Genomic DNA, 14228 nt, shown 5'->3' on the forward strand with positions numbered 1-14228 from the left:
CTAAACTAAACCAACTCTGCCTGCACATAATCCAGAGGGATGGAGGTCACATGCAGACAAATGGGACTAGCCCAATATGGCAACTAGGCTGGCATGGACAAGGTGGGCTGAAGGGCCTGTTTCTGATCTGTTTGACTCTGTGACCAATACCAGCGCCCCAGTTTAATTTCTTCACACTGTCTTTGTCCACAAATTCATTGGCAAACCCGCTGTGGCTTTTGACGCACTCTGTACTTGTATAATTTGAATTTTCTGCATTGTTGAGCTAAGCACTTTCACGCAAAAAAAATCGGGCCTGTGGCAGGAACAAAAAATGTCTTCGGAAATGTATCCATTTCCAGCCATTTTGTGGTTTGGTGACTTCAATCGAAGCACCTTAGCAAATGGGTTAAGCATCGAGCTGATTTCACATGCAGTGTTTAGTTTATTCTGAGGCTGCTGTGTGTGCCTGGTTAATGGTCCCATGCAGTAGCTTGTTCCATGCATTTCTCCCCTACACATCGGCGTGGCATTTGGGGATTTTCTGCTGCAGAAATGCGATGGGGAAAGGGCTTAGTAAAAAAATAAATGTTAAGACTAAATGTTAAATTAAGCAGTAAGATGTACCCTGGCAGTAAATATATCGCTCTGACTGTGAGGGTGGGGCAGGGGGGGGGGGGGGGTGGGAGAGAGAGAGAGATGGTCTCTGTGCTGATTCAGGCTCTGGGTAGAATTGACTGCTTATTTCAGGGTCACTTGAAGCACCAGCTGTACTCCTCCTACTACTGCCGAGCTCCTGGTTCTTGTTCTAGTGCGGCCCCTGGAAAGATTAAGCAAGTTTGAGGTCCAAGCAGTCTCCTGAGCACCAGCAAGCGAGCAGAAAAATGACAGCGTTTTCTGCTGCGTAGAATCTTTCTTTTCCCATCCGATGAATGAATCACTCGACTGAATAACAGCCTGCCTCTTGTGCTGCAAGGGATGCTGGGGATTGTGCTTGAGGGCTGTGTTTTTTAAAGAATAAAATACTTCACTTACTTGCATCAGAACTGTGACCTTTGCTGATTTCCTGTATATTTTGACAGAGGGGCGGTGCTTTTGTGATGTTCACTATTTCACAAGAGGGTGAAGAGTTATTTGTGGGGATGTTGCAGGCTGCTCATCTTCTCGAGCTGCTAAATGCATAGCTGCAAACAGGGTAGTTCCACTGCGACTCTTGGTCAGTTACTGAGGGGGCCCGAGAGATGGATGTGGATTTTGTTTATGTCAAGGTACGTGCAAGTGGACGTCCGTTCTGTTGTTTTATTCTCTGGGAGCAGAGAAAATATTCCGTTTAGTTTCTTTCCACTGTTTTAACCACGTTTCCTGTTCCTTGAAGCAAGAGTAGATTTGGACACATCAATGGGGTCTGTGGAGATGAGATGTGGAGCTTGGTGGGTAGTTTAGTTTGGTTTATTGTCACGTGTACCGAGGTGCAGTGAAACGCTTTTTGTTGCGTGCTAATCAGTCAGCCGAATGCCAATACATTCAAGTCCAATCAAAGATAGGCAGAGGGTCGCCAATGAGATAGATCGAAGTTCAGGACTGCTCTCTAGTTGTGGTAGGATGGTTCAGTTGCCTGATAACAGCTGGGAAGAAACTGTCCCTGAATCTGGAGGTGAGCGTTTTCACACTTCTATACCTTTGGCCCGATGGGAGAGGGGAGAAGAGGGAGTGTTGTCCTTGATTATGCTGTTGTCCTTGCCAAGGCAGCTGAAGTCTAAAATGGTAGCAAGAAATTGATGGGATATTATGGGCGTTGAGTGGAGGCAATGTTATTGTTGTCTTTGGGGCAACGGCTGTGACATTTGTATCTTCGACCCTGATGCATTTCATGAATTGGGGGTCAGATTGAGAGTGTCTGAGCTTCTTGTGTGGCTGGTGTCGGCTTGGCTACAGGTGACTGACTTGGAAAAATAATTACGAAAGAGTCAACTCACTGTTGAGGACGATTAAGGACAAAAAGCCACAAAGGAGACATTTTTAAAAGAGCCAGTGAGAGAAAGGCTTCTTCACCTTGGTGTAAATGATCCCATTGGCACTGCAGGTGAGGAAAGGGATATCTCTCCCAGTGATAGACTGGAGACCCAAAAGCTGGAGTAACTGGGGAGGGGGGGGAGGGAATGGGTGACGTTTTAGGTCGAGACCTGCTGAGTTACTCCAGCTTTTTGTGTCTATCTTCGGTTTGCAGTTGGTTAACTCTCCCAGCTCTTGGCAACTTCCTCTCACCATCATCATCACCTGATTGGAATAGTTGTTAGTTATTCCTTCAGGCTTGTTATTTTTGCCTACATTACGATGGCTTCACTGCAAGAGCAGTTAGTTGGATATGAAGCACTTTCAGGGGTAAGATGCAATGGTCCTTGTCACGGTCCACCCCAAGCAGCTGTGTAACACCAGCCTTGCGGGCTGTTCAGACGGACACACTTGGAGATGGACATCGACCGTTGCTGGAAGACCATCCACTCGATGAAAGACTCTCTTTGCCCTGCCCGGGACCTGTTGACCGCCCAGCAGAGCGAGATGTCCGTCGGGGAATATTGCCTACTGACCCGCCCCAGACGGCAGGAGTACGTGCAGAGGGACGTACTGAAGCTCGGTGCAGCCAACGCCAAGGCTCTGTGGGGGGAGCACCACAGTCTGGGGTCCTTCCACTGCTGGACATTGGGGGGTGGGGGCAGAGTCCAGTCAAACAAGGGCAGGGATATCACCCTAGGGGGCCACTTAAGTGTCAATGCTGCCGTGTGCACTGAGAGGAGCTAACACTACTAGAGTGTAACACCAGCAACACTGAATGTAGAGGCACACTCAGAATGTATACATTTTGCACATTTTTTTGAATGTATTTTTTATTATGAATAAAGTTCATTTTTAAAAAATAAAAATCTAAAGTATGTTAAGACCCTGATGTAAATACAGTTTTCCTGCAGCAATGGACGTGTATCATTGGCTGATTAATTTAATATTTTATCTGGTCGTCATTGCATCTATTCCCGTACACTGTGATTAGTTTAGCACTTCAACAGAATTATTAACCTTTCAATGTGCATTGCCTCGTTGTCCACAAAGATAATGTGGGTGATTTGTGAGCGCTACCTCTGATCAGCTTTATGTGCCTCTTGGAGGCCATCAGCTAAGATCTTCAATGATCTGTTTCTCGAGTCTATGGCTGTTGATGTAGTAATACTGTGGGTGATTGCAGGGATTTTCCTGTGGGAGAAACTATAGGTTATCATAGGTTATCTATAGGTTCATGTTTTCCAATGTCGGAAGGTACTGCAGATGCTGGTTTAAGCTGAAGGTTGACACAAAATGCTGGAGTAACTCAGGGGGTCAGGCAGCGTCTCTGGAGAAAAGGAACAGGTGACGAGTCGGTTCGAGACCCTTCTTCAGTCCCAAAGGGCCGATGAGACTTGGATGTCAAAAGTTACTGGGTTTTACGAGTGCCTTGATGCTTTTCCAACATTGTATTCAGTTGATAGGGAACAATGAGTAGAAACATTGCCGGTCAAGATAGCCTCACCTCGCAACCAAATGCTTGTTGTTCCAAACACAAAGTGCTGGAAGAACTCAGCGGGCCAGGCAGCATCTGTGGAGGATAAAGGGCAGGTGGTGTTTTGGGTTGGGGCCTTTATAACTGAGTAAGAGCCAAGACTTGCAGCCACCAACCTGACCGCCTGAGTTCCTCCAGCACTTTGTGTTTTGCCCAAGAATCTTGCATCTTCAGTTCCTTGTGTCTCGGTGTTTTGACTGCTGTGGCACTTGGAATCTTTTCTCCAAATGTTGAAGGTATCTCCCTCCACCAGCCTTTTCAAGTCTTGCTCTTCATTCGGGGATTAAGGAAAATCTTCAGCATAGTTCTAATCCTGCCATCAGTTGACCTTACTCCATGCCCCGCGTTACAGACCTATCTGCCCAAGGGGAATGCCTCTCTCTCGTTTGCTTTGTGTGGGTCTGCCATAATCTTATACTCCCCGGCCCGAAATGTCTAATATCTAGAGATGCTGCCTGACCCGCTGAGTGACTCTAGCACTTTCTGTCTAAATCTCAGGGATATTGAACAGTAAATGCCTGTGAAATCTCACGTACAATATTGCATTTAAATAACCAGTTACAGATTAGACAAGGCCACACCAGAACGGCGCATTGTCTGTGAAAGAAACTAACGCATAAAATGTAACAAAGTGTGAAATCAACGCTGAAATCTGTGTGTCTCTTTTACAAATGACAAACGATGTCCAGAAAATGCAAGGTTCTTAATTGTCCTCGTCAGAAAACTCAGTTCAAGAAAAAAAAATCAAGAAAGTAACAGGGTCTCGTTTAGAAGTCAAAGGTTTGAGGGAGAGAGGGGGACGGATATTTTGGCAAGAGTTACATCAAAGGAGAGAATAATCAAACCAGCTTGTAATTGGATAATGGCTTTCACAACAGTTTCTAACGTGATGGTTGAAGCTGCCACTGCCACTGTGTACAACACAGTAGGAAGATCGCCAAGCAAAAATGATAGTCATAAAGTCAAGCAGTGCAGAAACAGGCCCTTCGGCCCAACTTGTCCGTGCTGACCAAGATTATTATCATTATCATCCTTTTATTGTCATCATGCAAGGCAACAGTTGTACAGTGCAAAATCAGAAGATGTTTCCCAGGGAATACCGGAGCATCGCACATAAAAACTTAAACATTTCACGCATAAATAAAAAACAACCCAGTTCCTGATTAAAAACAGTACGAATAGTTTAAAAAGTGCAGGTTAAAAAAAGCAACATTAAAACACAAGTAAAAAAAAAGTCATAAAATGTCCAGGACAGCTGATTTAAGTGTCCCGAGCCAGTGGCAGAGTTATTACTCAGTGCCAGTTATTAAATTGTCAGTGCAAAAGCAGCAGAATCAGGTGGAGTGACTGTTTAGCAGCCTCACAGCCTGTGGAAGGAAGCTGTTTAGCATGCCCCATCTAAGCTAGTAACATTTGCTCGTATTCGGCCCACATCCTTCTAAATCTTCCCTTTCCATGTATTTGGAATAATAGGTGCCCCTCAGGTTCAACCAAGAGCCCGCACGCAGTTTTATATTAAAAGGCACCAGGTTTTACGTAAGGAAACTTTTGTCAGAATTATATCTCTGTGGTAGATTCACAGCACTAAACCTCTGCTGCTTTGTTAATAATGAGTGCACCACAAACTGCAGCTGGTCAGGAGAATCGTTAGCACATCATGATTTCCAAAGCACTTAAACCAGCACATCCCCATTTCATTATTTAAGATTCGATCTGCACTAAAAAGCAATAATCATAACTATTCTCCTTTGTCTCAAGATCGGCCACATACACACACTGGTGGACAGCTTGTTGTCCAAACAAAACCCACTTTCTCATCTCTAACAGGCTCCACTTTAATAATATAATTTGACTCCACTTTGACTAGTGTAGCTGAGACATGTTGGGCAAAGTTGGGCCTGTTCCCACACTGTATCACTCTATGACTCCATGTCTCTTTGACTGACTCTAGGTCCATTGAAGTCGACTTTAAACAAAATAATAATTGAAAGTGAAATTGAAGAATTCAATACAATTAGGCTGCAGGCAAAAACGTCGAGTCATTTATTGAGACAGATATCGAGACAGAGAACAGAAGAGAATGTACGATGCATGGTTGCGTGCTGAGTACCATTGGGCAATAAGTGAATGAATCTTGGAAACACAAGAGACTGCAGATGCTGAAATCTTAAGCAAAACACAAAGTGCTGGGAGAACTCAGCAGGTCAGGCAGCATCTGTGGAGGGAATGGACACATGGCATTTACACTTAGAACCCTGCTTCAGACGGCTAAAATTGACGGAAGCCTTTTTTTCGAGCCCAGGACATCGGCCTTGTAAAGGTTCTCTGAACTTTTTTTATACCTCAACATGATCACCCCTCAGCCTCTTGGCAGTTTTACCCTGTTCAACCTCTCGCTGAAGGCCAGGCTCTCGAATCAGGGCAAGTCCTTCTGATCTTGCATTTATCATTGCAATTATCCTTGCATTTAGTCCAGTGAGATTTAGTTCCTGGCTGGCTTTATTCAATCAAGGACAGGGACCTTTGATCTTTAACCTAATTATGTTGTGGCCTCTTTGTATGCATGTCTTTCAAGTCTCTGTATCAGCTCAAGTTGCAAGGGGCCAACTCCCCTTTTGAACTACTTTAGTTTGGAGATGCAGCATGGAAACGGGCACTTCTGTACACCGAGTCCACGCCGAACAGAGATCAGCCCGTGCACCAGTACTATCCTACACACTAGGGTCAAATTACATTTTGTTTAAGAAGGAACTGTGCAGATGCTGGAAGAAAGGAAAAAGGAAGAGGAGCAGCCCGGGGGTTGGCCTGTTGGAGAGCTGAGAAGGGGCGGAGACAGCAAGGGCTACCGGAAATTGGAGAATTCAATGTTTATGCCGCTAGGGTGCAGACTGCCTTAGCGGAATATGAGGTGCTGCTCCTCCAATGCCGATACATTTTTTTTGACTGAAGCCAATTAACCTACAAACCTTTATGTCTTTGGAGTGTGGGAGGAAACCAGAGCACCTGGAGAAAACCCACACAGTCACAGGGAGAGCGTGCAAACTCCGTACAGACAGCACCTGCAGTCAGGATTAAACCCGGGTCTCTGACGCTTTGTGGCAACAACTCAACTGCTGCGCCACCGTGCTGGCCTTAATTATTTGCATCTACTTGTGTGCATGTTTCTCTATTTGAATGCACAGAGGATGTTGAAGATTTTGACTACTTTAGGCTTCCTTTATGTGTCCATAGTGATCTACAGAGGAAGACACAAAGTGCAGGACTAACTCAGTGGGTCAGGCCGCATCAGTGGATGGGTGACATTTGGGGAGGAGTGGGGTGGGGGGTGAAAGCTGGAAGAGAGGAGGAGCAGGGCAACGCCTGGTGAGTGATGGGTGGATACAGGTGAGGACTGAGAGGTTGACAGGCAGATGGTTGGGCAAATGGGCAGAGATAGAAAGTGTGAGACAAAAATAGTTGCGAATTGTGAAGCTAGAAGAAGGAATGGGAGGGGGAGGGGGAGTAATTGGCGCGTGTCCAGGTGAGGCGCGGGGGGGGGGGGGGGGGAGAGAGGGGGGGGTGGGGAAAAGAAACGGTGTCACCCCCACAGTCAGCCTGAAGAAGGGTCCTGACCCGAAATGTCACCTGTCCATTCCCTGCCCTGATGCTGCCTGACCCGCTGAGGTACTCCAGCATTTTGTATCTTTTTTCCTTGTTTCTCCATTTAACAGGGAGGTAGGTTGCAGCAGAGGTTTTTAAATTCAGAGTGTCAACAAATTGTTTCAACGGCACAATGTTTTCTTTCTTGGCTAACTTAATTTGCGTTGAGTTCGGACTTGTGTGAAACGCTGCCTGCAACTGTGGCTGGTGCCTTGACGGATAAGATGTTTATCACGATCCACAACATCCTCTCCGATGTTTTAATTTCGAGATATGGCGCGGAAACAGGCCCTTCGGCCCACCGAGTCCATGCTGACCAGCGACCCCCGCTCATTAACACTATCCTACACACACTGGGACCAATTTACATTTACACTAAGCCAATTGGCGTACAAACCTGTACGTCTTTGGTGTGTGTGAAGAAACCGAAGATCTCAGAGAAAACCCACGCAGTCACTGGGAAAAACGTACAAACTATGTACAGACAGCACCCGTAGTTGGGATTGAACCTGGGTCTCTGGCGCTGTAATAGGCAGCAACTACCGCTGCACCACCTTGTACAACAGCGGTGAACGTTGCCGTTTCTGCCAAGCAGTGTTTGCAAAATGACCACAGCCTGTTCTTCCTTCGTGTCACGTTTGGCAGGACCACAAGGTCAGAACTGCTGCTGGGGAGAGGGTGACAGATCATTGTCATACCTGCTCCCTCGATTCTGCCCAGGGACCCCAGGGCAGTCCTTTCAGGTTAGGCAGAGGTTCACTTGCACCTCCTCCAACCTCATCGACTGTATCCGTTGTTCAAGATGTGGACTCTTATACATCGGCAAGACCAAACTCAGACTGGGCGATCGTTTCACGGAACGTCTTCACTCAGCCCGCCTGAACCAACCTGATCTCCCGGTCGCTGGACGCTGCAATTCTCCTTCCCATTCCCACACAGACCTTTCTGTCCTCGGTCTCCTACATTGTCAGGGTGAGGCTAAACGCAAATTGGAGGAACGGTATCTCATATTTTGCTTGGGCAGCTTACAGCCCAGTGTATGAATATTGATTTCTCTTATTTCAGGTAGCCCCGGCATTCCCTCTCTCTCTCTCTGTCTCTCCCTCATCTCTCCTCACCCACCCAAGTCACACTAGCTTCTCATCTTCACCCTACAAACAGCTTACAATGGCATTTCCTTTGTCATCGTTACTATTTTGCATATTGTTAATTCATTGTTCTTTATCTCTCCACATCACCATCCATATCTCTCGTTTCCCTCATCCCTAACTCGTCTGAAGAAAGGTCTCGACCCGAAACGTCACCCTTTCCTTCTCTCCAGAGACGCTGCCTGTCCCGCTGAGTTGCTTGAGCTTTTCGTGCCTACGGTTTAAACCAGCATCTGCAGTTCCTTCTTCCACATTGCCTGATGATAGTTGCTTGGCCCTATGCGGGGTGCTGCATGCAAGTCTCATGATCGCTCTGCTATGCAATGAAAAGGAGCGACTTGTTTGCTGCTCCTTGTGACTGGAGCTGTGAGATCATGGGATTAATATTAGAATGCAGATTCTTTCCATTAATCGGAAGAGCTGCTGGTTACCACTAGATATACGGGGGTGGGGTCTCGGTATCCAGGTCCATAACTCCCTGAATGTGGTAACATGAGTAGATAGAGTGTGGTAACAAGAGGCTTGCAAGGTTCCCTCTCATCCACCTGCACTCCAAGGAATAGAGTCCTACCTCGCCTGCTCAACCCCTCCCTGTACCTCAGGCCCTCGAGTCTTGGCACCATTCTCATAATTGTAAATGAGTTTTTGTCCAGTCCCTCCTTGTAGCTGATGCCCTTTAATGAAGGCAGCATTGTGTTGGCAGCTGCACACTGAAGGGGCTCCATGTCTGGTGACTTTGTGTTACTGAGAAGATCTTCATTCAGGAAGATGTACAGAACGCAAGCTGCATGTATGTCAACGTCATTGCACGTCACAACATTGTGGTGTGTTACTGTGCAGCACTTCACGGCCAGATTGAAATGGGAGGATCTGTCATCTTTACATCAAACCTCACCATTATTGCAAACCACCTTTCTATTTTGTTGCTGAAGCTGTGTCTGCATCATATGTGCGTTATGTGACAAGCCCGCTCGAATGAAGTCTATTTCTGCATTTGCAGCAGAAAAGGGTGTTTATTGTCAGAGCGTTTTTAAAACTAATTTTCTTATAGATCAAGGGGAATGTTTTCATGCAGAGCTTTGATGAACTAGTTAGGGTCGGCTCATTTAAAAGCAACTCTTGTTGACCAAAGTGTTTCACATCAGTGCAGGTACTGACGAGCTACAAACAGTGGTACATAGATCAACAATACATACATAAATACATACATACAGTGCATACATATTGTGGATATATGTGGAACGATCTGCCAGAGGTGGTAGTTGAGGCAGGTACTATAACAGCCCAATTGAAGCAGCATGTAAAATTCCTTCCTACATATAAAACACACCTGGTCAGGTACATGGATAGGATAGGTTTTGAGGGATCGCCTATTTCCATGCTGGGTGACTGTGATCCTTTAAAAACTTGGACGCTGCTGCTGTCTATTGATTGAAACGGAAATGGCAAGAGAGAGATCTCTAATGCTTCCTCCCGTGTGCCAAGCCTAATGTGGTGGTGTCATGGGTCACCAGGTTTGGGAGCCACTCCAAAGCGTCAAGCACGAGGCATCTCTGGGCTGAGGCCACATCTGTGCTGCATTGCTTTGGCTGCCTGGGCCCTCGGTCTGCTGTTGTGGACTGTCCTGTCCAGTGGAAGAGAACCAATAGTTCAACTCAATGGTATGAACATTGATAGAGGCAACATGCTGGAGTAACTCAGCCTGCAGGAAGGAACTGCAGATGCTGGTTTAAACCGAAGATAGACACAAAAAAGCTGTAGTAACTTTGGAGTAACTTAGGCAGCATCTCTGGGGAGACGTTTCGGGTCTGAAGAAGGATCTCGACGCGAAATGTCACCCATTCCTTCTCTCCAGAGATGCTGCCTGACCCACCGAGTTACTCCGAAGTTGAACACAAAAAGCTGGAGTAACTCAGCGGGACAGGCAGCATCTCTCAGGAAAAAAGGGTGGGTGTCATTTCGGGTCGAGACCCGTCTTCAGACTGAGAGTAGGGGATTGGGGAAGAAGAGTTGAGGTAATTAGCGTACAAACACCCCACTTTCCTCTCGGCAAGGCCAGCAGCATAATCAAGGACCAGTCGCACCCCGGCCACTCCCTCTTCTCCCCTCTCCCATCAGGCAGAAAGGTACAGAAGTGCGAAAACACACACCTCCAGATTGAGGGACAATTTCTTTCCAGCTGTTATCAGGCAACTGAACCATCCCACCACAACCAGAGAGCAGTCCTGAACTACTATCTACTTCATTGGTGACCCTCGGACTATACTTGATCGGACTTTACTGGCTTTGCCTTGCACTAAACGTTATTCCCTTATCATGTATCTATACACTGTAAACGGCTCGATTGTAATCATGTATTGCCTTTTTGCTGACTGGATAGCACGCAACAAAAGCTTTTCACTGTACCTCGGTACACGTGACAACTATCTAAACAGACCTCCCCCCCACACCTCTCTTCCCTGTGCCCCACCTGAATGCACTCTTATTTCTCCCTTTCCCCTCTCCCCTTGCCCCCTTCCACGGCTTCACCCACACACCCCCCCCACCCCGCCAGCTCTCCTTCAGTTTCCTTCACCCTACTCAGAAGAAGGGCTCCGACCCGAAACGTCACCTGTCCAAAGTTACTCCGGCACTTTGTGTCTTTTTTTTTGGGGGGAGGGGGGAGTAAATTAGCATCTGCAGTTCCTTGTGCCTCCAATTGAATTCCATTAACAGGCACCAGCGGAAAGTGAACATGAAGCCAAATGCAATTTGCAAATATGGGAAGCAACGAAATCAAAGCTGCAATTATGCAGCAGTTTGGATCACAAGAAAACGAAGATTAACTTGACCTTTTTTTCAGCACACACTGGGGAATCTTGTTGGCATTTACTTTGCACAGATGCCCTCTCCATTCAGCGGCCAGCCGTGAACCTCTGGCAGTCAGTGATTGTTTAAGGCTTCAGTGGATATTCTGTACGGCGGCAAGCTTCATTATTAGGTGATTTTTCCTTTGACTTGAGATGTTATTTTAAAAACAAAGCCACATCTGTTTGGCTTGGGATTGCAATGAAGGCCTGGATAGTGGACATGGAGTTTAAGAAGGAACTGCAGATGCTGGAAAATCGAAGGTACACAAAAATGGTGGAGAAACTCAGGGGTGCAGCAGCATCTATGGAGCGAAGGAAATAGGCAACGTTTCGGGACGAAACTCAGCGGATGCAGCAGCATCTATGGAGCGAAGGAAATAGGCAACGTTTCGTCCCGAAACGTTGCCTATTTCCTTCGCTCCATAGATGCTGCTGCATCCGCTGAGTTTCCCCAGCATTTTTGTGTACCTAGTGGATATGGAGAGTGGGTAAGAAGCAACTGCACATGCTGGTTGAAACCGGAGATAGACACAAAATGCTGGAGTAACTCAGCGGGACAGGCAGCATCTGTGGAGAGAAGGAATGGGTGACTTTTCTGGTCGAGACCCTGAGAAGGGTCACTATGATGATGGGGAGGTCAGTGCCCACGATGGACTGGGCAGTATTCACTCCTTTTTGCAATCTTCATTCCAGGGCATTCGAGTTGCCGAACCAAGCTGTGATACAACCAGTCAATATGCTCCCTACTGTACACCTGTAGATGTTTCAAGAGTAACACCAGCACTTCAACTCCCCCTCCCATTCCCAATCTGACCTTTCTGTCCTGGGCCTCCTCCATTGACAGAGTGAGACTCTTTTTCGTTGGGTAGTTTCCACCCCAGTGGTATGAACATTGACGCCTCTCTCCATTCCCTTCCCAGTTTTCCCACTAGTCTTACGGTCTCTGCGTACATTCTGTCTTTGTCCCGCCCCCTCCCCCGACATCAGTCTGAAGAAGGGTCTCAACCCGAAACGTCACCCATTCCTTCTCTCCACAGATGCTGCCTCACCCACTGAGTTGCTCCAGCAGTTTGTGTCTACCTTCTGTTTCGAGAGAGAGAGTTAGATTTAGCTCTTGGGGCTAAAGGAATCAAGGGAGATGGGGAAAAACCAGGAACGGGGTACTGATTTTAGATGATCAGTCATGATCATATTGAATGGCGGTGCTGGCTCGAAGGGCCGAATGGCCTACTCCTGCACCTATTTTTCTATGTACTATGAGTGTTTGTTCACATACCGAATCTCCTCAAAGAAAACTAGCGATTTCCTAAAAATATGCATGCCTCGGTCATGGACCAAACTGCATTAATTTAGGTTCAGGTTTATTATTGTAATTTGTACTGCAGTATAGTGAGGTTTTGTTTTGTGTACTATTGTATAACGCTCTACATGAATACAATCAAGTCAAACTCCTGCTCAAACTCAAGCAAAGGGGAAGACACAGAGTGCAGAATATAGTTATCAGAGTTGTATCGCACCAGTTCCTTGGACAAAGTCCAATCTCCACTATGGGTAAGGGTGTACATTGACTTAGGATTGATAGACACCAAGTGCTGGAGTAACTCATCGGGTCAGGCAGCATCTCTGGAGAAAAGGGATAGGTGACGTTTCGGGTCGAGACCCTTCTTCAGGCGGGTCCTTTTCCCCAGAGATGCTGCCTCATCCGCTGAGTTACTCCAGCAGTTAGTGACTTATCTTCGCTGCAAGCCGGCAACTGCGGTTTCTCCCGACACATTTTGACTCTGGGTTGAGATGTCAAAAGCTGATCTCGGCTTTCTGACTTCAAACATTTTGTTGATTAGTCCCCTCCAAACCTCGGGGCAGCCCAACCCCGTCCAAAAATGCAGTCACAGGAGGCTGGCAAGTTGGAGCAGTGGCCCAGAGCTGCCTCCCTCCGCACCCTCTGGGCTGACACACGCAAATGCTGACTCCACAAAGATGGTGTTGGTGATCTCATTGGAGGCAGAGAGCAGACGTGAAACGACTTGTGCAGCCGCCGCCCGATGGTGCTGGGTTTTGTCCATCCCCTCATTGAACATGTGTGATTTCACAAGATAAGTGATAGGGGCAGAATTAGGCCATTCGGCCCATCAAGTCTACTCCGCCATTCAATCATGGCCGATCTATCTTTTCCTCCTCGCCCCATTCTCTTGCCTTCTCCCCGTAACCTCTGACATGATGTGCCATCGTAGATGATAAACCACGTGCCTATTGATCCCCTGCTCTGGCACAAGTCCAGCACCTGGAGAAAACCCACGCGGTCCCACAGAGAACGCACAAGCTCCTTACGGTCACTGTCTGTATAGCTCATTATCCCCAGCCTGTTCTTTAGACTTTATTTTAGAGATACAGCGGGGAAACGGGTTCTTCGGCCCACCGAGTCCATGCCAGCCCGTGGTCGCCCCATACACTAGCACTATCCTGCACACCAATAGTCAATGAACCTACAACCTGTACGGTGGAAGGAAACCGCAAACCCACGCGGTTGTGGGGGGAAGGTACAAACTCTGTACAGACAGCACCCGTAGTCAGGATTGAACCTGGGTCTCTGGCGCTTCTTCTTCTGTTGTGTGGCGTGCACAGCCTAAAGTTGTTGGACAACTTGTTCTATTTGATCTCCCGTTTGTGCATGTCGAGTTGATTGCATTCGTCGAAACAGGGCGGACCACGTGAAGGTTGCAATCTTCCACCCCGTCCCTGGCGCTGTGAGGCAGCAACTCTACCGCTGCGCCACTGTGCAAGTGACGGGGAGAGGAGTCATTAATTGGTGACTTGCCTGCAGATGGTACTTGCCTCTTTCAGTTTGGCATTTGCTCATTTATTCCGTATTAAGCAGCTAATTCCCCACACTGACAGTTTTATGGGGCCTTTCATTACAGCGGCTCTGCCTGAGGTCATTAAACAAACTCTCGCTGCTCCAGCTACTGATCCCTACATTCTCCGGTGACTGAGTTACGTGGGGTGTAACCTCTCCTGAAGTGCCAG

General features: G+C 47.2%; 1 protein-coding gene across 1 annotated transcript in view; it reads left to right on the forward strand.

The window, feature by feature from the left end:
* Positions 1-1125: 1125 nt before the first annotated feature.
* Positions 1126-14228, forward strand: part of LOC129712575 (unconventional myosin-Va-like) — a 113572-nt gene continuing 100469 nt past the window's right edge. The window contains 1 exon segment of the mRNA XM_055661095.1: positions 1126-1247. Within this exon segment, the coding sequence (XP_055517070.1) occupies positions 1221-1247 (27 nt within the window). The 5' untranslated portion in view covers positions 1126-1220.

Source organism: Leucoraja erinacea, chromosome 33, assembly GCF_028641065.1.
Source record: "Leucoraja erinacea ecotype New England chromosome 33, Leri_hhj_1, whole genome shotgun sequence".
Lineage (NCBI taxonomy): Eukaryota > Metazoa > Chordata > Chondrichthyes > Rajiformes > Rajidae > Leucoraja > Leucoraja erinaceus.